The 25,409-nt window shown below is 40.4% G+C and overlaps 1 protein-coding gene across 1 annotated transcript in view; it reads right to left on the bottom strand.

The window, feature by feature from the left end:
- Positions 1-25,409, bottom strand: part of PHLPP2 (PH domain and leucine rich repeat protein phosphatase 2) — a 72,922-nt gene that overhangs the window by 14,771 nt on the left and 32,742 nt on the right. The window contains exons 5-13 of the mRNA XM_082676376.1: positions 20,241-20,366; positions 18,396-18,550; positions 16,483-16,629; positions 15,876-16,106; positions 14,409-14,611; positions 9,440-9,500; positions 5,670-5,765; positions 4,206-4,361; positions 1,694-1,894 (exon numbers count right to left, since the gene is read on the bottom strand). Coding sequence (XP_082532502.1) covers positions 1,694-1,894; positions 4,206-4,361; positions 5,670-5,765; positions 9,440-9,500; positions 14,409-14,611; positions 15,876-16,106; positions 16,483-16,629; positions 18,396-18,550; positions 20,241-20,366 — 1,376 coding nt within the window. The remainder of the gene's footprint in view (positions 1-1,693; positions 1,895-4,205; positions 4,362-5,669; positions 5,766-9,439; positions 9,501-14,408; positions 14,612-15,875; positions 16,107-16,482; positions 16,630-18,395; positions 18,551-20,240; positions 20,367-25,409) is intronic.

Genomic DNA, 25,409 nt, shown 5'->3' with positions numbered 1-25,409 from the left:
TGCAACAAAGAGTAGCCCCCGCTCACCACAACTAGAGAAAGCCCCCACGCAGCAATGAAGACCCAATGCAGCCGGAAAAAAGGGAAAAAAAATTAATTAATAAAAGCAATTCTTCAAATTCATTCAAGGAAGCAATCAATATCTCCAAATATCTCATTTTATAATCACAAAAATTACAATTTCTACGTTTTTCAACTTTAACACATTTCTAAGAAAATTTGTGAAACAAAATTAGAATAAAAATACAGTTTTCTTTTCATTCAAATTGTATCAAACATGATATAATTTTATATGAAATATATATATAAAATTTCATTCAAATTATATCAAATGTCATTTCCCTATGTTCTTAGTTTTTGAAAACATGATTTTTAATGACTACCTTTATGGTATAAATGGATTTTTCTGGTGTCAAATTTTCTTTTTTTTAATAATTTGTTTGTTTGTTTGTTATTTTGCGGTACGCGGGCCTCTCACTGCTGTGGCCTCTCCCGTTGCGGAGCACAGCCTCTGGATGTGCAGGCTCAGCGGCCATGGCTCACGGGCCCAGCTGCTCTGCAGCACATGGGATCCTCCCAGACCAGGGCATGAACCCGCATCCCCTGCATCAGCAGGTGGACTCTCAACCACTGCGCCACCAGGGAAACCCCTAATATTTTTTTAAAAAAGTATTTATTTATTTGGCTGTGCTGGGTCTTAGTTGCGGCATGCAAAATCTTCGTTGCCACGAGTGGGATCTGCAGTTGTGGCATGTGGGATCTTTTAGTTGTGGCATGCGAACTCTTAATTGTGCCATGTGGGATCTAGTTCCCTGACCAGGGATCGAACCCAGGCGTCCTGCATTGGGAGCATGGAGTCTTGGCCACTGGACCACCAGGGAAGTGCCTCTGGTGTCAAATTTTCTAAAAAAAATTTTTTTTAGTCAAATGTATTTTGGAAGATACTTATTTCTCCACTGACACTGTTTAAAACTTTGACAAGGGATATATGTATATGTATAGCTAATTCACTTTGTTATAAAGCAGAAACTAACACACCATTGTAAAGCAATTATACTCCAATAAAGATGTAAAAAAAAAAAAACTTTGACAACACTAAATATCCCTCTTATGTCTTATAAATGTAGCCTGGCTAAATACTATTCATCTCTTCAGTGCAGCTACCCGTGCATATCTTTAACATCCTGCATTTATTACACTGCACTGCAACTGCCTATATACTTGTCTATTTCCCTAATTTGACTGCAAGTTCCTTGAGGACAGAGACTGTAACTTAATCACCACTGTTTCCCTAGTACTTACACAGTACTTGACATACAGTAGGCATTCAACATATATAAAAATGAACAAATTAATGGACTCAACAGTATTTTATATATCAGTGCTGAAAGGAGAAAAGAAAGAATTATCTTCAGAATTTAATTTATTTCATAAGCCTGTACTTTCTAGGTTGAAAATTCTTAGTCCACTATTAAGTAAATAGAACTAAGAATTCAACACATTTTAACCACAGTGTCTGTGGTTACTGATACTTAACAACAGGGTACAGATTTTCCCATTCAAGTAGTAGAATCACAGCACCAGTAAGTCGGTCAACATAAAGCAAGAGTACCCAGTAAAATAGCTGTGATGTAGTCTGACAAATGCAGAATCATGTTATGTATCTGATACGATCAAAGTTCGCGTTTGCTTACCTTGCGGGAAAAGTCTGTAGCTGGTTGTTTGCAAGATGCAAGATTCGCAGGTGCGGGTGCCCCACCAGGACGGGCACACACTGATCTGTCAGGAGGTTGTTGGTCAGGTAGAGCAGCTGCAGTGCACTCAGACTCTCCTCCCCAGTGCAAGCAGAGGGCAGAGACTCCAGACTATTCGCAGATGCATTCAAGTATCTGAGACTGACAGAACACATGCAAATCATTTCCTTTATGGCTACTGGTTGCCTTCTTGTGTGGAAACCGTCATGCCATCTCAGTATGTAACACTGCCTTTCCGTGCTCCCAAACTCATGACAAAAGTAATTTCCTCCAGGTAGTTTTCTCTGATTGAGCCTACCCAAACAAAATTCCTTCTACTCAACTCATGTAAGCCAAGCAGAGAGGGAAGAATGCAGGCTTAGTTGTGTTCCCGGGATTCTGTGGTAGTCTAATTCTAACCCAGCTTCATGTTTTACTGTCTGCATGACCACCGAAACGATGCTGTTGAGTATCGTGCACAAATATATGAACTGTGAGGACACCCTTTAGAAAAATGTTTGTCTGATTTTAATAGGATCGTATTTATTTAGCCAATCCCCCTATAATCCCCTAATAATGGGCATATCGGCTGTTTCCAATTGTTTGCCATCATAGACATTACAGTGAGCACCTTCGAGTCCTCACCCAATTATTTCTTTAGGCCATATTCCCAGAAGCAGAATATGTGGGGTCAAAGGCTACATATATCTTTAAGATTTTTATACATATACTGCCAAAATGAGCCCCAGAAAGGCTATATCAAAGTATACTTCAGAAAGGCTATGCCACTAGAAGGATATACGATTGCATTTGCTCGCACCTTTGTCAACACTGAGTATCATAATTCATTTTAATCTTCACCAATCTAAGAAGTAAAACATGGTATGATTTAAAAAATCTGCCTAGCATGGTGTTTGGTACATACAGAACATGCTCAGCAAAAGGCAGCTAATATTATTAAACTTCTGTGTTCTTAAGTCTTCTTCAAACTGTATGATCCACATTGCGAATTAGCTTTTAAGTTGTTGAGGGAACTGTGTGTCTGTTTGTGTCTTCATATATCCCGAAAGTGCTCCGTGCAGAGTTAGTATTAAATATTATTGATTTGCTACAACTGCTAGGTAACTTCCTTACTAAAGATTCTAGAGCTGAAACTAATTTTATTCAGACTGTCATCAGAATGAAATGCACTGTAATGCATTACTAACAAATACTTATTAATTAACAAATGTTACTGCACTAAAACTTTCCAAAAAGAAAATTTCCCTCAAATGTTTTTTTAGAATTTCCAAAGATTTTATTTTTAGGAAACTCCAACCAAGCATATTACACATTAAGAGATGTATTAACTGACAGAGAACAAGCCAGACACTTGAGGGCTAAATGCTTTTTGTGTGCCTCCTGCCGCCTAGTTAAATTACCACTGTTTCTCTCTGCTTTCTCCACGTCAGAATTGAAGAAAAATACTGCCTTCTCCATATTACAGAAAACTATAATTAAAAACCAATTTTCATTTAATGGTGACATACGTGTTAAATAAACCTGATTACAGGTATTAAAATAGGAAGACATACTATTTGTTAATTTACAATGAGAAAATAAATAATACTTTTGGAACAACATAACTTTAAATGCACAGTTTTCAAAGTAGGGAGTAAAAAAGCCCTGCAAATAAAGAATATAACTTAGTGATAGCTTAGCAAAGCTAGAAGCAAAAACTAAATTAACTTCAGTGGTATGCCCGTTTCTCCTAATACAAAAGCTGAAAAGTACCCAAAGAAGCTGTAACAGAATGCTGAAATCTCTATTTGAAGATCAAAGAGGCTTTCTGAGATGAAAGCCTGAACCTTCCTAAGCTCTTTAAATCTGTTTACAACACTGTAACTTCCTAAGTACTTGATGGTTATTTCACCTTTTGAGTTGAAGATTCCTGCCTCATAAGGCAGTGTCATGGGGCTTCCCTGGTGGCGCAGTGGTTGAGAATTCGCCTGCCAATGCAGGGGACAGGGGTTCGAGCCCTGGTCCGGGAAGATCCCACATGCCATGGAGCAACTAAACCCGTGTGCCATAACTACTGAGCCTGTGCTCTAGAGCCTGTGAGTCACAACTACTGAGCCCGTGTGCCACAACTACTGAAGCCTGCGCGCCTAGAGCCTGTGCTCCACAACAAGAGAAGCCACTGCAGTGAGAAGCCCGTGCACTGCAGCGAAGAGTAGCCCCCGCTCGCCACAACTAGAGAAAGACTGCATGTAGCAACGAAGACCCAACACAGTCACAACTAAATAAATAAATTTATATAAAAAAAAGACAGTGTCATATTTTATTCCATACAAATTGCAAGTAAGTCTTCACATAGCTGGATTATGAGATAAACACTCTGTAAAGATGGTTCCAAATGTTACTCCAATGACAAGTCCAGGCAATTTGCTTAGCCAATGATTCTGCTCTTCCAAATAAAATCTACAGTACTTACTTTAAGGCCTTAGAGAAGAGGGTATCTGGCAGCCTGGTGAGCAAGTTATGCTGAATATCCAACACCTCGAGAGGGATGTGCTCCACCAGTGCTGGAAGGTTCTGCACGTGATTGTGTCCCACCATTAGTTTTCTAAGACTCAAGCTACTAAGGATTCTAGGGGGATAGAGCACAAAGAAACAACAACAAAAAACGGACTTAAATCTCTCTTCCTGAGTCTTCCCTTGGCTATTTAACTAAAATCAGTAAACTAATAGAATTGTGTTCTTCTAGACAGTATAATCACTGACAGGTGCCTGAGCCAAGAAAGCAGCCACAACCATATGTTTACCCACCACCCACCAGGAAGTCATTCAGGTCATTCTGGGAAAAGGTGAATTAATGAAAGCACACAGCCCAGAACACATCTAAACAAAAAAAGCAATTTGTGTAATAAATCAATTTAGATTTTAGGTCTAGACAGATAGCACCAAAAATTCAGTGAATTTATTATTATTAATATAATTGATTATAATAAGCTAATAACAAAATTTATTATAACAAACACTACTCCTTATTCAATTCTTAAAATATGCCAGGACATTTAACTATTAGGTCCAGAAGGGTTAAGTGACTTTGATTTGCCAAAGATCTCACATCAAATGTAGTAAATGGTATAGTCAGGATTTGGATTCAAGTCTGACTCCAAAGCTGTGTTCATACCTACTATGCTACAAACCCTCTAATTTACTTTTAAAGACTCCACTAAGTAATAACCTCACATTTCACATTTTGGTACTTTTTAATATACCCCCCCACACCTCCCAACACCTATATCTTTCCCCTCCACATACAGAAATCCTACCATCTTATAAAGGTCAATTCAAACAGGCATTCTCCATGAAGCATTCTCTAATTATCCAAAGTTCTGAATTTCTAAAACATTTTATTTATATAGTGTAGTGACCAAGGGTGAGGCTTTGGAGTAAGAATGACTACTCCATTCAAATGCCAGCTCCTATTACTTCCTAGTTAAGTGCAATGTTGGACAAATTACCTACCCACTCTAAGCCTTAGTTTCGTTATTTGTAAGAGGAGGATAAAAGCACTTATAAAATAAGGTTGATACAGGATTAAATAAGATAATGAAAGTGAAGGTCTTAGAACATTGCCCAGTTCATAATAAATCATCCAATACAAATGTTCTATTATCACTATCATGTCACCGACCTATGCCAGCAACTCTTGTTACATTTTATCAGTTATCTCTGCACAAGTCACCCCAACTATCTGTTTACTAAGTTCCTTGCAGGCCAAGACTATGCCTTAGGCGTTACTGTATTCCTTACGGCACTCACGCTGCCCTGCACTTAGCAGATACTCAATATTTACTGAACAAATGAATCTAAGTACCCTTGAAAGGCAACCCAAATATAGGAAAATTAATTAAATACACACATAATATATACGTTAACACATGCATACCTCATAGGAATCTCTGTCAGGAGATTATAGCTCACATCTAATATTTCTATCTTCTTTGCTTCACAGGCCCAGTCAGGGACACACTCAAGCAGGTTTCTGCAGAAAATAAATAATTAAAAGGCATCATTTAAGATGATGAGTGGAACTCATTCCATTTCACTAGTCTGTAATGTACCGTTGATGGTCCCCTGAGCTCCCTGGGGCAGAAGCACTATCCCCAAGGCATCCCTGATGCACTGCCTGGAATACAGTAGGTGCTCAATGAATGTCGCTGATAGAAACGTGGAGAGAGACAAGCACACACACATACCTGACACTGGATCAAGCGTGCTGCGGGCTCAATGAAGATACAAAAGCCTTCGGTATAGAAAAGCACATAGGTGGTGGGGTGGGATGGGATGGGGAGGAAAGCCTTAAAGGAAGAAGAGGCATTTTAAACAAATCTTCAAAGATGAGTAGGATTTCCTCAAGTAATGATGCGGGGAGAAGAGAAGCAAATTCTGGGAAAAAATGAACGAAATGAATAAAAGTGAGGAAGTAAGGACAAAAGATAACTAGTGGGGGAAAAGTTCCGGATCATTTAGAATGTGAATTCAAATATTTACTAGTGCACTGGGCAGATACTCAGTCACAGGAATTTATTTTCAGATGTTACTTAGCTTCCCCAAGCCTCAAAGTACCTACTGATCGATGGATCAATATGATGAGGCAGAATGAAATAAGTGCTGTAAGAGAAACGCAGATGCTGCTCTGACTGCTTAGTGAAGGAAGCACTTCAAGGCAAGCTCCCTAAGAAATATGACATCCGGGGTAGAATTTGAAGAATGCTGTACACACCGGAGGTGTGGTGGACATTCCAAGTAAGAGGTGACAACATGAGCTAGAGCACAGAGGCAAGAAAAGAATAATAAGCAGTTTGGTGATGCTGGAACAGCCAATACAGAGCACAGAGTGGGAAGAAACAAGGCTAGAAATATCTGATCATGTCTAGGAGGTTGTGACTTTATCCTGCAGACATAGGGGGATCGCTGAAGGGTTGGTGAGCAGTTTTGCACTTTTAGGAGCTCACTCTGTGCATACACGGAGGTCTGGTTGAGGTGGTGATATTAGTAAAAGGAAGCGTAATCAGGAAGCTGTTATAATGAGAATTCCAGACAGGGAATGATGAGGGCCTCAATGAGTAGTAACACACCTGGAAGGGAGGGGAGGGGGGCCAGAAACATGTAGGAGACAAAAATCAAAATGACTTGGAGATGGATTAGACATGTGAGTGGAGCAGAGGGAAGAATCAAAAGTGATATTTAGGCTTTAGCCTAGATGACCAGAGAGGAAATCCTATCCAGAGAAAGGACTGATAGGCTCCAAATGAGGTTGGGAATCATGAATTTCAGTGGTGTCCATCTGGATCTGATTGTCTTATGATAACGCCAAAAGCCAAAACAGAAAACAAGTTAAAGTGCGGGTGGAGGGGTGGATAATAAATTTAATTTTGCACATATTTGAGGTACTTGGAGAAGTACAGGTTGAAACATCTGTTATGAAATTGGACATACAGGTCTGAGGCTGAAGGAAGGAGATCTGGACTGGTGATCTGGGTGATGCTGACATTGAAGTGTAGTGAAATCCTGGGAGTAAATGAGATCATGTCAAATGAGAAGTGCAGTGGGCCAAAGAGAGACCCTGGGATAACTGACCTTTAAAGGGCTAGCTAAGAAAGAGGAGTTAAGGAAGAGGCAGAAGAAATGGTTAGAGCAGCATGAAAAAAAATCAGTCTCAACCAGCCAAGGAAACAGCACATTTGAAGAAAAGAAAACAAGATGAACAGTGTCAATACAGAAAAGTTCCACAAGAGGAGATCTAAAGCCAGTTGTGGTGGGGTGAACAAAGGGGAACAGGAAATTGAGCCAAGAAATGCAGATAATTCTTGAGAAATTTGGACAAAAAGGGATGAGAGGGATAAGGGAACAGACAATAACTAGAGGGGTTGCAAGATAAAGGGAACATTTTTTGTTTGTTAAGACAGGAGCTATGAGTGTGCATAGAGACCAAGGAAAAGAAAAACACCAGGGCTTCCCTGGTGGCTCAGTGGTTGAGAGTCCGCCTGCCGATGCAGAGGACACGGGTTCGTGCCCCGGTCCAGGAAGATCCCAAATGCCGTGGAGCGGCTGGGCCCATAAGCCATGGCCGCTGAGTCTGCGCGTCCGGAGCCTGTGCTCCGCAACGGGAGAGGCCACAGCAGTGAGAGGCCCACGTACTGCAAAAAAAAAAAAAAGAAAGAAAAAAGAAAAACACCGAACACGCATGAGAGGAGGAGGAGGAGGAGGATGACTAACAGAGCAAGGTCCAGGGCAGTGGGAGTGCACGGGATCAAAGGCACAGATGGCTGGACTGGCCTTGAACAGAGGAAAGAAGCAGAGGACGGATATGAATCTACATGAATTTACACAAGGGGGTAGGAAGTTGAGAGAGATCACCCATGATGACCTCTGTATTCCCAGTCAAGTGGGAAACTGAGCCCTGGAGCCAAGGAGATGAGGGGCAGTGGGGCTGAGAGAAGCCAAGCAATTTGGAACAGATGTCAGGACACTCGAAGGAGCTGACGGCAGAAGAGACTCCAGATGAGGCTGGAAACTAAATACATGATCTTCTTCAGTAATGATCAAGCTCAGTGGGGAAGGTCAATCTTAGTCTTGATCCATGTTGGGGTTTTGATGGGAAGATATGACAGAAAGAAATGGATGGAAGGGAATCTAGAACAACAGCTTAATAATAATGATGATAAAGTAACAACAACAAAAAGAAACCTGGCTATCACAGCTAATATTTCTTGAGAGACTTATTTTATGCCAGGCACTATGCTACATATTTTGCGTTTACTGTCTCCTTTAATCTTTTTTTTTTTTTTTTTTTTTGCAGTACGCGGGCCTCTCACTGTTGTGGCCTCTCCCGTTGCAGAGCACAGGCTCCGGACGCACAGACTCAGCGGCCATGGCTCACGGGCCCAGCCACTCCGCGGCATGTGGGATCTTCCCGGACCGGGGCACGAACCCCTGTCCCCTGCTTCGGCAGGCGGACTCTCAACCACTGCGCCACCAGGGAAGCCCTCCTTTAATCTTTATGAAAACCCTGAGCATATAGGACTCTGTCCACTGCCCCTTGTACCTGCTTCTAGCACTCTATACTCACAGCACTTACGATGCTGCCCTCTTACTGCTTATTTGATGGTCAAACTCTCCACTAGACTGTAAAACTCAGCCAGTGACTCCTGAATGCCTAACACAGTATTAAAAATGAATGAAGGAAAGAAAGCAAACTTCATTTACATTTGTTCTTGACCACAAACAGAAGAAATAAAATCCTGAATATAATTAATATCTCTCTGAAAATCAGATTAACATGGGTCACAAGAGTATCAAAAAAATAAGAGAACAACATTTTAAGTCACTAAAAACCAAGAATTATCTGATTCCAATTGGAAAAAGAAAATCACTGCCATGGAGAGGAAAGAGATCTTTGTTTACAACTCATGCTAAATCCACAAACTTTAACAACGAGTAATTCAGAGGCACCTTCCTGTTTCAAGAGGACCTTCCTTTATCTAAATAGCATGGCCATTAAACTTATTCCTTCACTCAACCTTTGCTCTTCTCCTGGTTATCCAAATATTTCAATGTATTAGCATTTCTTGTACCTCAAAACTGTGCAAGTGCCCACAGACATCTCTTAAATACAGGAATCAAGCAAGCGCCACCCTCATGAGACACACTCACCGGGAGAGTTCTAGAGAAGTGAGCAGACTGGGTACTGGATAGACATTCACTGCTGTCAGCCCTAATCAGAAAACAGATTGGTGTTAGTGACGTTCTCCAAAGAAGAATGTAACTGAGAGTAAACAAGGGGGAAAGCTAATGAAAATTGATGTCACCTACTGACATGAACTAAAGATGAAAACCAGTGGGTATCGCAAAGCACTGAGCTGATCTCCCTGTGCTACACTGCTGCTTCCCACTAGCTACTTTTAATTAATTAATTTATTTATTTTTGGCTGTGTTGGTTCTTCGTTGCTGCACTCAGGCTTTCTCTGGTTGTGGTGAGCGGGGGCTACTCTTCATTGTGGTGTGTGGGCTTCTTATTGAGGTGGCTTCTCTTGTTGCAGAGCACGGGCTCTAGGTGCACGGGCTTCAGTAGTTGTGGCTCGTGGGCTGTAGAGTGCAGGCTCAGTAGTTGTGGCACACGGGCTTAGTTGCTCCGCAGCATGTGGGATCTTCCCGGACCAGGGCTCGAACCCATGTCCCCTTCATTGGCAGGTGGATTCTTAACCACTGGGCCACCAGGGAAGCCCATTCCACTAGCTACTTTACATTCGGTAGTGTATATATGTTGATGCTACTCTCACTTCGTCCCAGCTCAAGAGGAAGGGGATCCGGGGACGTGTGTATGCATGTGGCTGATTCACTTTGGTGTACAACAGAAACTAACACAGTATTGTAAAGCAATTATACTCCAATAAAGATCTATTAAAATTAAAAATTTAAAAAAAACAGTGGGTAACTCACATTGACTAACTTTATTTAACTGCTTGATCCCCATTTGAAAACCAAATACGACAACTAATTGGAGGATTTTGGGTACTGCAACGGAGTCACACTGGATCAGGCAGCTGTTAAATGTTAATAATAATTGCTTAGCTTATTAACCTTAAAAATGAATAACTGAATTTTCCCTGGCAACGTTTTTTTTTTTTTTGCGGTACACGGGCCTCTCACTGTTGTGGTCTCTCCCTTTGCGCAGCACAGGCTCCAGACGCGCAGGCTCAGCAGCCATGGCTCACGGGCCCAGCCGTTCCGCGGCATTTGGGATCTTCCCGGACCGGGGCACGAACCCGTGTCCCCTGCATTGGCAGGCGGACTCTCAAGCACTGCGCCACCAGGGAAGCCCAACATCTTAATTTTTAATTAAAGCAAAACAAATAAAGAAAAGTACAGTAACCTTAAATGTATAGATCAATGAATTTTTACAAAAGAACACACTGGTATAACCAGTAGGCAGATCAAGAAACAGAGCAGTACCAGCTGCCCGGAAACTTCTCCTCATCCCCCCTCCCTCTAGTCACTACCCCACATACAGATTACTTTTACCTATTTATATAAATATACACATCATTATATATAATTTTTTTGTCTGGCTTCATCACTGAACATTGTGCTTGTGAGATATTTGTTCATATTAGTGAATATGGTTGTAGTTCATCCATTCTCATGGCTGTATAGAATTTTTCCTGGGAATATACCACAATTTATTTACCCATTGTAGAGTTGATGGGCATTTTAAGTCTTGTCTAGCTGGGGGTTACTATGAATAGTGCCTCTGTGAACATTTTGTCCACGTCTTTTGTGGACTAACATAAGCATTTATGTTGAATACAAGCTTAGGAGAGGAACTGCTGAGTGAGGTGGGTGCATATGTGTGACTTCAGGAGATACTACCATGCAGTTTTCCAAAGTGGTTGCCCAACAACGGGCACTGGTATTTTCAGCCTTTTTTATTCTCGTCATTCTGGGAGGTGTGCAGTGGTGTCACACTGAGGTTCCAATTTGCATATCCCTGATGACCCTGGTGTGATGGCACCTCCTATGCTAGCTGGCCATTTGGAAAAATGCTTTTGTGAAGCTGAAAGCTGAGTTCTTTACTTTTGAGGTGTCAAAACTTCAAGTGTTGATGTGAATTCTTCCAGGTTGTACAATTTAAGGATTCTGTGAACAGAACAAGCCCCATTAACAGTACTGTGACAGAATCTACTAAGAAGGCCTACATGTATGTCAATGGGTCTTCTCCCAGAGGGCCAGTCATTCAGAGTCTCTAGATACTTTAAGAATACACATTAGGCCTGATAACAAGTATTTCCAGGACAAAAGAACTACTACCATCTCACAACATGTATAAACAGCACGACTCAACAACAGCCCTAACAATTAATCTAAGCTACAATTTGAAGCTTCTATAACATGATAAAAGGCAATGAAAAGAGAAGTCTTAACTCTCTTTTATCCTAATAATATATTTTAGCGATACAGAAAAGGGAATAAGGTAATGAATATTCTTTCACCCATCACCTAGCTTTTAACAAATCGTGACATTCTGCCTTATATGCTTCAGCCTTTTTAAGAATTAAAACGCTGCACATACCAAGAGGCAAACACCATCCGGAATATGATTTTTATCATTCCCATGGATTCTTTCATACTGTCATGGCATACTTAGAGCTAAGCAGACAACATTTTTATGTGTTTTAAAATTTTATATAACTATCATAGTGTACTCAACCACTGACTCCTGAATACCTAACATAGTGTTAAAAATAAGAAAGCAAACCTCATTTATGTTTATTCTTGACCACCAGTCAAAGTAATAAAATCCTGAATATAATTAATCTCTCCAAAAATCAGACCAATATGGGTCACAAGAGTATCAAAAAGGGGAACAAAATTTTAAAAAGTCAGAAAAACCAAGAATTATCTGATTACAATTGGCCAAAAGGAAATAACACCATGGAGGGGTAACAGATCTTGGTATCTCATTCTAAATCCATAGGCTTTTATTTTTTTGTTTTTGTTTTTTTAATAAATGTATTTATTTATTTATTTTTGGCTGCATTGGGTCTTCATTGCTGTATGTGGGCTTTCTCTAGTTGCGGCGAGCGGGGGGCTGTTCTTCGCTGTGGTGTGCGAGCTTCTCACTGTGGTGGCTTCTCTTTGTTGTGGAGTTCGGACTCTAGGTGCACAGGCTTCAGTAGTTGTGGCACGTGGGCTCAGCAGTTGTGGCTCGTGGGCTCTAGAGCTCAGGCTCAGTAGTTGTGGCACACAGGCTTAGTTGCTCCATGGCATGTGGATTCTTAACCACTGCACCACCAGGGAAGTCCAATCCACAGGCTTTTAGAATGAGTAATTCATAGGTACCTTTCTGTTTCAAGAGGACCATTCTTTTCACTGCTGGATATCAAAATATGCACTTTCTTTTTTTGCTCAAAAGATTTCTGAGATTTATCCATACTAATACACAAAGCTCTAGTTCATTCATTTCCACTGCTGTGCAATATTCTATTATATAAATTTATCATTGCTTTGTTTACCCATTTTCCTATTTATAGTCATATTTTTAGTTTTTTTCACTATAACATACAATGCTGTGATAAACATTCTAGGACACATCTCCTATGTGAGTGTCTGGGAGATATTCCAAGCAGGGAAGCTGCTAGAACACGGGCTCTGTGTATCTTACTTCTCTGACACCATCATGCTGCTCTCCATGTTGGCTTTACCAACTCCCCCTGGCAGCGTTTGAGAGGTACTGCTTCTCCACATCTTCAGTAAGCACTTAGTGTTATTATTTTTATTTGATGAGTATAAAATGGTATTATCTAAATTTGCATTTCTTTGACTGATACTTAGTGAAATTAAACATCTTTTCCTTTACTTCTTTAAACACAGAAAAAGTAGTTACAGTTGACCCTTGAACAACGTGGGGGTTATGGGCACTGACCCTCTGTGCAGTTGAAAATCCGCATATAACTTTATATATATATATATGTAAATACTACAACACTACACAATCCGTGGTTGGTTGAATCTACAGATACGGAATCACGGATACAGAGGGCTAACTGTAAAGTTATACTCCCACTTTTGACTTTTTAGAGGATTGGTGCCTCTAAACCCTGCATTATTCAAGGGTCAAATGTATTTACTATTGAAAAAAATCCATGTTTAAGTGGACCTGTGCAGGGAATCCCCTGGCTGTCCAGTGGTTAGGACTTAGTGCTTTCACTGCTGTGGCCCGGGTTCAATCCGTGGTTGGGGAACGAAGACCTTGCAAGCCGCACAGTGTGGCCAAAACAAAACAGAACAAACAAAGCAAAAAAAACTGTGCAGCTCAAACCCATGTTGTTCAAGGGTCAACTGTATAATTTCTTTGGTAAAGAAGAACTCTCTATAAACAGAATGGCCTCAACAAATATGTGGCCTTTTACACTGAAAAATATTCCTGAGGCAAACAAATCACTATTGAAATGAAGGGCTTCTCATTCTGGAACTGAGGCAGCACAAGGTTTTAGACTAGAGATTGGCAAAGTTTTTCTGTAAAGGGCTAAACATTTAGTAATATTTTGGCCTTTGTGGGCCACGTGGTCTCTCTTAAAACTACTCAATTTTGCCACTGTAGCATGAGAGTGGTTAATATGTAGACAAATGAATGTGGATGTGTGCCCATCAAACTTTATTCACTTAAATTTGAATTTCATATAACTTTCCCATGTCAAAATTATTCTTCCTTTGATTTTTTTAAAATCCAACCATTAAAAAATGTAAAAACCCATTCCACGTGAGCCATACAAAAACAGATGGTAGGCCAGATTTAGCCCCTGGGCTGTAGCTGGACAACCCTTGTTTTAGACCATCACTGATATTCTCTTTTGAACATGCTTGCCCACCCTCCTGACTTCCTGTCATTTTGCAGAATGCCTCTTATTATTATGTTCACTTAGTGAATCTCAAATTGTCCTGCAATGTCTTTTTATGCATATCTCAACCACTGAAGTGTTGACGGCAAACTTAAAGCTAGGTCTCAGTGAACCTCAAACTCCGCTTCGCAGAGTATCTGAGGAACACCCCAGATGCCATCGTTCTTGGAAAGCTTGGACAAGAGCTACAAGAGGAAATACAGGAGACTGGGTAGAGAACTCACTGTTCGAATTGGCGTAGAGAGTTCGAAGGGAGAAGCCACTGAGCGTCAGCTCCCTCAGCTGGTTCCGCTCACAATGCAGCTGCTCCAAGTTGCACAAGGAGCTAAGATCTAAGTCAGTCAGCTGATTGTCCCGCAGATCCATGTGGGTGATGTACTTATTTCCCTCCAGATTCTCAATGACCATGGTTTTCAGATGGTTCATCCTTAATATTCAGAAATAAGAAAATCATTAGAAATAAATTTTACTAAATGTGCTGACCAAAAGAAAAATAGAAGTATGATCCTTTTTTCTCTTTCCTAAACAGCATAAGAATTTCACTACTTGCCTCATTTTGCAAGGTACTAAGTAAATAACCACAGATAGCTGTACCTCGAGTTCTTTGTTTATAAACTAAGTTAGAGACGATCCAGATTGGCAAATACATGTACAAATTAAATAAAGAGAAAGGAAAGGGGACCATGCCCACAAACAGTTTAAAACTTGCACCCAAATACCAAGTACATTAGGTAGGGATGAAGGAATAGGACAAAGGAACAAGAAGATGAAGATAACTTGTCGGGTTAGGAGTAGCAAGGCATTCACGGAGTAAGTACTGGGTAAGAGCAAGAGGAAGCAGTCATACTTCCTCTCACTGCTCTGCCTACTCTCTCTAGTGCTAAGATTCCCATTACCTCAATTAATGAAGAGGAAAATACTCTGTATCAATATGGAATAGTTCAAGGGCAAATTACAGAAAATGACTTCTTTGTTCTCTTCTATATAAGTATCTGATTTAATGCATGCAGGCCTGTTCATTTTCCTGCATTTCAATAAATTTTTCTGTTACTATGTCTTTGTAAGGGACATCGATGACTTAGTGTAAATGACAGAACATCCAGTATGTGTGTTTTACTAGCTTCCTTTAGGAAAAGATTATAAATAAATAATATATTTAAAAAGGAAATAAAACTCTTATTAAAAATTGTTAGTAGTAAAACTGTTAACATTTTAATTATAATACAATAGATATCAAGAAGCAACCCAATGATTCAATAGAAAAATGGTCAAGTTTATGGAAAAATACAAACTACCAATAAGTATACAAAAAGACACTCAACTCACTCACCATAAATGCTGATTAAAACAATGAAATACTATTTTCTACCTACTACATTGACAACAAGGAAAAAGACTGCTAAAATCCAACAAAGACTGCTAAAATCTAACGTGATAAGAATGTGATGAAATCGGAGTTCTCATAAAACATTGCTGGGAGGGTAAGTCAGAACAACCTTTGTCTCTACCACATGGTACACCTACCTCATTCATAATCTCTCTGCCATTGAGTGAAAAATGAAGCTTAACTACAGCTTTGAAAACATACAGTGTTCTAAAATCCTAATGTTTTAAAAAGTCTTCATTAAAAGAAAATGTAAAGGTCCATTACAGGTCAGGCGAAAGGAAGGCACGGTGAAGAATGACCTCACCTCAAATCCACATGTTTGACGTGGCTCATACAGTTCAGCACCTCCAGGTTCAGCACTTCCAGTTGGTTTCCTGCCATAACCACTTTATCTAACATAGTGAGTTTCTCATAAACCTTGGGAATTTGACTAAAGTTGTTGAAGGAAATACCCAGGGAGGAAAGCTGTTGCAGATTTCCCAATTCTTCAGGTAAAGTAGTCAGAAAGTTGCCATCGAGACAGAGGGTTTGAAGACTGCAGGAAGAAAACAAAACTTGATGAAAAGTTTTAACTGGAATGGATAGAACTAGAATTATGGATTTTGACTTGTCATTAACTTATTATGAATCCAATAATGATAAAATGCCCTAGGTCTATCTAAATAGTCTTACTAAGATAACTGAAATACAGATGGTCCCTCTAACATCAAGGGTAATCAGAGCCTCTGCTGTTAAAACTGAGGGACTAGTTACTTCTGCAGGCAAGTAGCTGCTGCTGACCAGAATCCTCATAATTACATGATTTATTTCACTGCAAGAGCTCATGGAACTACCTTCATTCCAAATGCCAGACAAGTTCCTTACGCTGCAAACACAGGAAAAGACAAATCTAGTAAAAGTCAGATACTTACTTCAGCAGATTGCCAATCTGACTCGGCAGGTCGTGGAATCCATTACAGGAAAGGTTGAGCTCGGTCAGGGTAGAAATTTCACATAACAATACAGGAAATGACCCAAGCTTATTATGGGACAAGTTCAGGCCTTTAAGCTGAGAAAATCTAAAAAGCAAAGGCATATTATACTACTGAATGAAAAAGTAATCTATTTTAAATGTCCATCAAAGAATTTGTTCTGCAAATATTTACTGAGCACTCAGCATGTGCCGAACATTATGTGTGGCATAGACACTAAGATAACTAATACCCAGTGCAAGCTGTTGAGAAAACCAGGTCTGGTGTGACAGGAGTTGTTCTCTCTTCTCCTTAAAAATGCAGAAGATCTTGAAAAGCTCACATTGGTACAATTATCTTCTATCAAAGTGAATCAATCATTATTGATATGCTTCAAATGTTTTCCTTTATTAAATTTCTACGTGCGATATACGAAAGCCTTAACAATAATTAATCAACCCATGGACACAGGAATAGCTAACAAACCTTCAGATCAAATCCCATTATAAGTAATTTCTTTTTTTGTACTGAAACTATGCTGGCTCAAAAGTCACTTGAAATGAATGGGCCAGTTAGAGCTTAAAAATATGTTGGTGATACTGAGTTTTACTGTAATGTGATGATATACAACATGAACTAATTTTTAATGCTTCAGTTTTTTTTGGTAGAAGTATCTATATAATGTCTCACTGAGAGGTAGTATCATCATAAATTGGATCCACAGGAGTCACTCCTGTAATTCTACTTAGAAGTATTATACTTCATTACTATACTATTACAAGACGGTAAGGCTGAGGTGGTGTCCTCCACGATGATGAACTGTATCATCTGCTTCTAGATTTGAATCCTTGGTACCTCTCTCTAATGTTCCTCTTCCAAAATTTCAGCTTGAGTACTGATTGTTCCTTCGGCTTGGCACCTTGACTTCCAAATTGCTAATCCAGCCCTCAAACTAGATTAACCCTCTTTTCATAGAAACAGAAGGAAATACTAGAAACCCACTTCCTTAAAATTATAGCTTGTTTTTATTTTTAAATATCAATATTATTAAAATAATTATTTCATTACTAAATATAGGCTTATATTTGAAAACCTTTGCAAAACATTTCAGACGAGGTAAAAATCATGCTTTCTGAAAATTATTCTAGAAATATTAGTTACTAAGTATATAAAATATGTCATTTCAATGTGCATTTATCTTTTTAATCACCATATAATTTGAATGCTTTAATTTCCAATTTCTCTCCTCCCCACAAGAAGCCCAGACAATTACTTACACCATATATTTATTCACTTCCGTCCATTTTTAAAGGGAGGAAGGAGATGAAATGGGTAGAGGGTGGAAATGGGGAATATATTCTAACAAAGGAGATGGGAAAATATATGGGTCATTGCCCCTTAGGACTGAAATGGTTCCTTTATTAGAAGAGAGAGGTTTCATAGCTGACAAAAGACTTCAGAGTTGGCAGTAGCAGGTGCAAAGGAAAGATAAAAGCCCTAACCTTGGAGTGGAATTCTTGAAATCTGGCCTATTTCCTTTAAGTTAGTTAAGTTTGAAACTTCTGATTCAAAAACTTCCCATATACAGAATCTCTCGATTTACCCTACAGGCAGATCACGCATTGCTGTCAATGACATATAGAAAAGGATTATCCAAACCAAGGGCAGCTCAATGTAACAGAAACTGTGCATCTACCTTCTCTTGTACAGAGGGGAAAAGGGGAGTGGGAAAACTGTGAATAACATTTCTTACTTCCTCTTCAAAACGGAGGGGAAGTTTTCAAATATATATATGATGGTAAACATGCTCGCTTATAGGTACTGATTATGATTCAGTTTTAGTAAGCTAGTCTGGAAACCTATGCCCCACATACTTGTAGAAAGTGTCAAGGCCCCCTGGTCTTTCTAATTGCATGAAGTTGTGTCGCAAGTTGAGGTAGGTGATATCTTGACTGTAGAAGAGATGCTCAGGAACCTCCTCAAGGCTGTGACACGAGAGGTCCACGGTACTGATACGCTGGGACACCACCTGGACAAGGTCAAAGAGAAGAGCCATCTGAGCCAGCCCCAAATGTTTCCCACCCAGCAGAGGACGGGACGGCATTGACACAAAAAGGCACCAATTAAAAAGATGGGAGGGACTTCCCTGGTGGCGCAGTGGTTAAGAATCCGCCTGCCAATGCAGGGGATACGGGTTCAAGCCCTGGTCCGGGAAGAAGCCCTTAGACCACATAACAACTAAGCCCCGTGCACCACAACTACTGAGCCTGCACTCTAGAGCCAGCGAGCCATAACTACCGAGTCTGTGTGCCACAATTACTAAAGCCCGCGTGCCTAGAGCCTGTGCTCCACAACAAGAGAAGCCACTGCAACGAGAAGCCTGCACACTGCAATGAAGAGTAGCCCTCGGTCGCCCACACACAGCAACGAAGACCCATCGCAGCCAAAAATAAACAAATAAATAAATTTATTTATTTATTAAAAAAAATAAGATGGGAAAGAAAAGAAAGGTCATGAGATCCGATTATTCATTTATAAGAACCAGTTAATTTTTACTTTTTCCTAAAACCGTTAAGATGCTTGAAAAACAGAAAGGTATAAGCTGTAAAGTGTCTACAAGTAAAAGGTAAAAAAAAAAATACAAATCATAAAGATGGAAAGTTAACAGTTCATGCAGGAAGTTAAGATGATTCAAAGTAACTGTACAAAACTTTAGGAGGGAGTGTGATACTGAAAGACACAGCCTTTTGCAGCCACACAAGCCCTGTTCCTTACTTGTGCAATTTCTTCATCTGTCACCAGGAAAATTAAATAACCAAGCACACAGCACCACTGCTTAGCATGCAAAAGGTGCTCAAAAAATATTAATTTCTCTTTACAAGGGCAGAAGAATGAAATAGCTATTTAAAATTGAAACTAGTTTTATTCAGAGATTTTATACCACCACAAGTACAGAAAATCCAATAAAGCCAAAACAAGATTTATATTACTATAATAGTAGGCTAATACAACATGGACTGTGAAAATGGGTCTAAAACAAACAAAATATCACTGCAAAAGTCATTCATGTTTTGATGGCATGTCATTATACTGAAACAATCCTTCATGAAGCTATTTAGCTCCATAAAGAAAAATGTGTTTAAATTCTGAAAAGATGGCTAGGAGAACAAGAGAATTTGGAAAATGAAATACAATTTTAGAGCACTTCATCTTTAAAGGCTAGGAAAGCAGAAATTATGCTAAAAAGCCAATTATCCTCAGCATACAGGAATAATGGTTTGTGACAGGATCACAGGCCATGTCCCATCAATAAGTTCAAATTTAAAGTGGTTCATCAAAGCTGTGCTAAACACATACAGATACACTAGGCTATGAGTTAGGGAACAGCTCCATCTGTCATTGACCACTATGGTCGAGGGAGAGTCATTTGAATTTCATTGTGTCTCAAATCCTTCAAGGCCCTACCTTTTTCACAGAGATGGTATAAAGGTAAATGCACCTGAAAACACTTTTGTAAGCATTCTGTACTATGCAAATATAAATAATAAGTTAAGGATCTGGGAGAATTCCATTTCATTCACTATGTACTCAGAAAGGCCTAGAGTGATGTGCGTAAGAATTATAATTTGATCTCTTGGGAGTAAGTTCAGTTTCAAAATATACTTCTGTTGGGTTTCTCTGCTCTTATCTCCACATGAGGAGGTCTGACAGCTTATCACCTTGGATGATTGCCGCTGCCATCTCTGGTACTCAGCCAAAGTCTCAAAGCTGACGTGATAGGTCTGAGCTTGGGCTCCAGCTGAGCTGAATGCAAGGCAGTACTGACGTCGCTTCACTTCTTCTACCTGAAGAAGAGAAGGGGAGAAAACCAGAACCAATTAAAGTAAACAATCCCAATCAAAAATCAAAGGACAATAACAAGACAAACAACTCAATTTTTTAAAATAGGCAAAAGATCTGAACAGATATTTCTCCAAAGAAGACAGAGGAACGGCCGATAAGCACACGATATGATGTTCTACATTATTAGTTATTAGACAAATGCAAGTCAAAACCACAAAGTACCATGTCACATTCACTAGGATGGCTAAAATCAAAAACACAGATAATAACAAGTGTTAGGTAACAAGCATTAGCAAGCAGACAGAGAAACTGGAACCCTCATACACTGCTGTGGGAATGTAAAATGGTGCAGCCACTTTGGAAAACAGCCTGGCAGTTCCTCAAAAGCAACCATGCAACGCAGCAATTCCGTTCCTGGTATATACCCAAGAAAAGACGCATCCACACAAAAATTTGTATGTGAATTATTAGCAGCATTATTCATAATAGTCAAAAAGTGGAAATACCCTCAATGCTCATCAACAGGTAAATGTATAAACAAAATGTAGTACATCCATACAATGGAATACTACTCAGCCGTAAATGGGAATAAAATACTGATACACACTAAAACATGCATGAACCTTGAAAACGTTATATTAAGAGAAAGAAGTCAGTCACAAAGAACCATATATTATATGATTCCATTTATATGAAATGTCCAGAATCAGTAAATCTATAGAGACAGAAAGTAGATTAATGGGTGCCTGGGGCTGGAGAAGGAATGGGGAGATGACGGCTAAGTAGTGCAGGGTTTCTTTTCAAAGGGCCATGAAAGTATTCTAAAATCGATTATGGTGACAGTTGTACAACTCTGTGAATATACTAAAAGTCACTGAATTGTACACTTTAAATGGATTAATTGTACACTATATGAATTCTGTCTCATAAAGCTGTTTAAAAAAAAAAACCAGAGGGGGAATTCCCTAGTGGTCCAGTGGTTAAGACTCCACGCTTCTTCCACTGCAGGGGGGCATGGGTTCGATCCCTGGTCAGGGAACTAAGATCCCGCATGCCGCACAGTGTGGCCAAAAAAAAAAAGAAAAAAACAAAGAAATACTTATTTAACAGATATGTTGAAGGTGTAGGATTCATAGGGCATAGCCATAAGTAAATTTATTTATTACTCTTTAAATCACAAAACAATCTCAGTTTGATAATTATCTGCTGAATGAGTACTTTTTACTATTGTGGGTGCTGGGGACATAACAGGGGAAAAAATTAACAAACCCTCTGCCCTCAATGGAGTTTATATATCAAAATGGTGACATGAAAGCTTCCCTGGTGGCACAGTGGTTAAGAATCCGCCTGCCAGTGCAAGGGACACAGGTTCGAGCCCTGGTCCAGGAAGATCCCACATGTTGTGGAGCAACTAAGCCCATGCACCACAACTACTGAGCCTGAGCTCTAGAGCCCGCAAGCCACAACTGCTGAGCCCGTGTGCCACGCACCTAGAGCCTGTGCTCCACAACAAGAGAAGCCACCACAACTAGAGAAAGCCCGCGCACAGCAACGAAGACCCAATGCAGCCACAAATAAATAAATAAATAAAAAATGGTGACATGACATAGCATAATATGCTAAAATACAGAATGAGTAACATGAAGAAAAATAAAGCAGGGTACAGGCTTGGAGGGGAACAGGGTAGATGATCTGAGTTATGAATAGGACAGTCAAGGAAGGACTCACTGAGGAGGGAACATGTGAGCAAAGACCCCACAAGTCTTTTATTTTATTCAGGAGCAAGGTGTGGAAACCTCCTGGGGAAGGAGCATTCCCAGCTTAGCAACAGTCAGTACGAGTGCCGGTAATGCAAGAATGCATGCCTGTTTCAGAACAGGAGAGTCTGCAGCCCACATGATAAAAGCCAAAGTTTCCACTTCAAGGGTAAGATTGCTCCAATCCTTTCCCCACCACTGCGGCACACTGGAGGTAGCTGCCTGCCTGCAAGGGGTACCTTGGCCTACTTTTTGGACTCACCTCCCCCCTTACTTACTAGGTGCTGGGATAGAAGCCATTTCTGACTCCCTCCATCACTGAAGTGGGGCAGGAGGAAGGACAGGGAAGATGCAAGCCCAAAGGTTCTTACTAGACTAGTAGAGTCATAACCTGACTTCACACTCTCTGGGCCTACCAGATTTTAAAGGGGATGATCTTCCTCAGTAGGGTCCTTTTGAGGGTTCTTTGGATACCCGGCCCCCCCAATCCAACCAATGATGGCTTCTCATGTACAGATCCCTTGACCAGGCTAATGCATGCTATTCTAGCAGGTGACCACTCCCTCCTCAGACCTGAAGGAATCTGGTGGTCCACTGACAGCCCACCCTCCAGTGAAGTCTGTTTGCCCCTCCAGGTGGCCCCACTGGACATATTCTAAGAGAATCCACCCACCTACCCAATGGCTCCTGCTCTCTCTCAACCCATCTGGGTCACATACTAACAAACCCAGAGTACACAGTGATCCCAACACATGAGTTAGGCGCTTTGCTCTATCACCAAAGCAGCCGGCAGCTTATCTTTCGTCCTCAAGACTTCCTGGTTAGAAGGCAGGACACCAGCGCACTATGTCCCCCTTACTGCAGCGGACCCATATCAGGCTCTCTTGGCTTCTTTTGAAACCTCTTTCACTAGGCTTGAGGAAAGAGGCAGAAACCTCCCTCAGTACCATTTGGGGTGGTGGCAGGGATTCACTGCACCACAGCTCTTTTCAACAACCCTAGCTTTGATGAGGATGAAGTCTTTTTATAGTTATGGAACCACTTACATCTTTGTCTGACATCTCACTTTAGTATGTCATAGCTACTGAATCTTGGTGAGTCAGCTGGAAACTTCCAAGTTATACTCATAAATCACTTATCCCAAAACTGCATCACACTTTCCTTACTGAACACACCACCACACCTTGAATACTGTTCAGGATAGTTTGAGCTTTAGTTGTTTAAATTTATATTTAAAATATTAAAAATTTTAAACGTTTTTACAATCAATATTAAATTTACTACCATATTTTGTCAGTGTCTGTGCTCATCATCTATTTATCTCATGCCTTCCCTTTGAATTTACTTTCCTTTGTTGTTTTATTTCTTTTTTTTTTGTTTTTTGGAGGGGTGTTGTTTTTTAATTTTTTTAAATGAAATTCATGTCCACTATTTTATTTATTTTTGGCTGCACTGGGCCTTCGTTGCTGCACACGGGCTTTCCTTAGTTGCAGTGAGCGGGGGCTACTCTTCGTTCTGGTGTGCAGGCTTCTCACTGCAGTGGCTTCTCTTGTTGCGGAGCATGGGCTCTAGGTGCGCGGGCTTCAGCAGTTGTGGCGCACGGGCTTAGTTGCTCTACGGCATGTGGGATCTTCCCAGACCAGGGCTTGAACCTGTGTCCTCTGCATTGGCAGGTGGATTCTTAACTACTGCGCCACCAGGGAAGTACCAGTCTTTTTTTCTTTTTTTGACTGCACCGCGGCAGTGAAAGCACCCAGTCCTAACCACTGGACCGCCAGGGAACTCCCTCATTAGTCTTTATATGTCTGAAAATGTTCTATTTTGCCTTGACTTTTGTAAAGTAATTCAGCTGTATATAGCCTACAGGTTGACATTTATTTTCTCTCAGCAATTTTGCAAATAGTCTTCTACACATATTGTTGATGAAAAGAAAGCTGTTGTCAGCCTGTCAATTCTTTGCAGGTAATCTTTTCTTTCTGGAAGCTTCTGTGATTTGCTCCTTCATGTTCTGCAATGTGTCTACGTGTCAACTTATTTTTATTTATCCTGTTCAGTACTCAGTGTCTTTTCAATCTGAATACTCATGTCTGTCTTTATTTCTAGAAAAATCTCAACCGTTATTTCTTCAGATATTGCTTATCCATTCTCCTTTACTCTCCTCTCTGGAACTGCTATTAGATGTATACTGGACCCTCCCTTATGGGCTCTCTTATACGTTTTATCTGTGAAATTCTTCAGTACGTTCGTTGGTTCATTACATTCAGCTGTGAAGTAGTGGCTTAAAAACACAGCATCAGTCCAGGAGTGCTACAGCAGCTCTGCCCTGCCACCAGGGGCCCAGGCGCCTCCTGCTTTCCAGAAGGCCACACTCAGCAAATGCCTGCAGTTTCCAGCCACCATATGACTGCTCCATCTCCAATACCAAGAGACTATATTCCATAAAGGAAGGAAACGCAGGGCAAAGGGTCAAGCCATCCACGTCTCTCCCACTTTAAAGGCCTTTCCCAAAAGTCCCACCTGCAAACTTCTGTTTATATTTATTAGCCACCACTAGCTACAAGGGAGGCTGAGGAGTTTTTGATCTTGGTCACATCACCACCCTGAACACAATTCTATTCTATTAGTGAGGGAAGAGAGAGAACGGACAAGAATTACGTAAATGGGAGGTTTGTTTTTCTTTCTTTCTTGCTCTGTTTCCCACTTCCTCTCCGCCAATCCTCCAACCTTGTCCTCACTCACCTTCTCCCTTTGGAGAAATTTCACTTACTTTCTTCACTATCCTTCAGCCCCCAAGAATAGAACCAGGTCTCATACTGGTAGTAGTGGGTTCCTGTTCCACGGATGATACTGGAGTGACACACATTCATTTATTAGGCCAGGTGGGGCTTGTTCATTTCCTAGTCACAGGGCATACAACTGGGTCCACGCATCTGTTTAGAACCACAGCCAGGAACAAGCCTTGGTTCCAGTCAGTGGTTTACAGAAGTTTTTTGTTTGGGTTTTTGTTTTTTTCCAGCTTTTTATCAGGAACAAAGAATACCACTCATTTCCTAGTTTCCAGCAATAAGCTTGGGCCAGGTCCCCCATCATAACCAGAGTACTTTTAGACCCAGATACTTATAGGAGCTAAACCCCTAGGCTGCCACCTTTCAGACCCAGAGCCCAGTAGGCCCTCACCACTTACATTTCTATTCCACATTCCTAAGTCCAGCTATGTCCTTTCATATGTTTATTTTTTAAATATATGTATTTTATCTATATTGCTGTGTATCTGGATCAAACTGGCTA

Source organism: Grampus griseus (assembly GCF_964374135.1).
Source record: "Grampus griseus genome assembly, chromosome: 19".
Taxonomy (NCBI): domain Eukaryota; kingdom Metazoa; phylum Chordata; class Mammalia; order Artiodactyla; family Delphinidae; genus Grampus; species Grampus griseus.
This window is presented reverse-complemented; position numbering and strand designations above follow the sequence as displayed.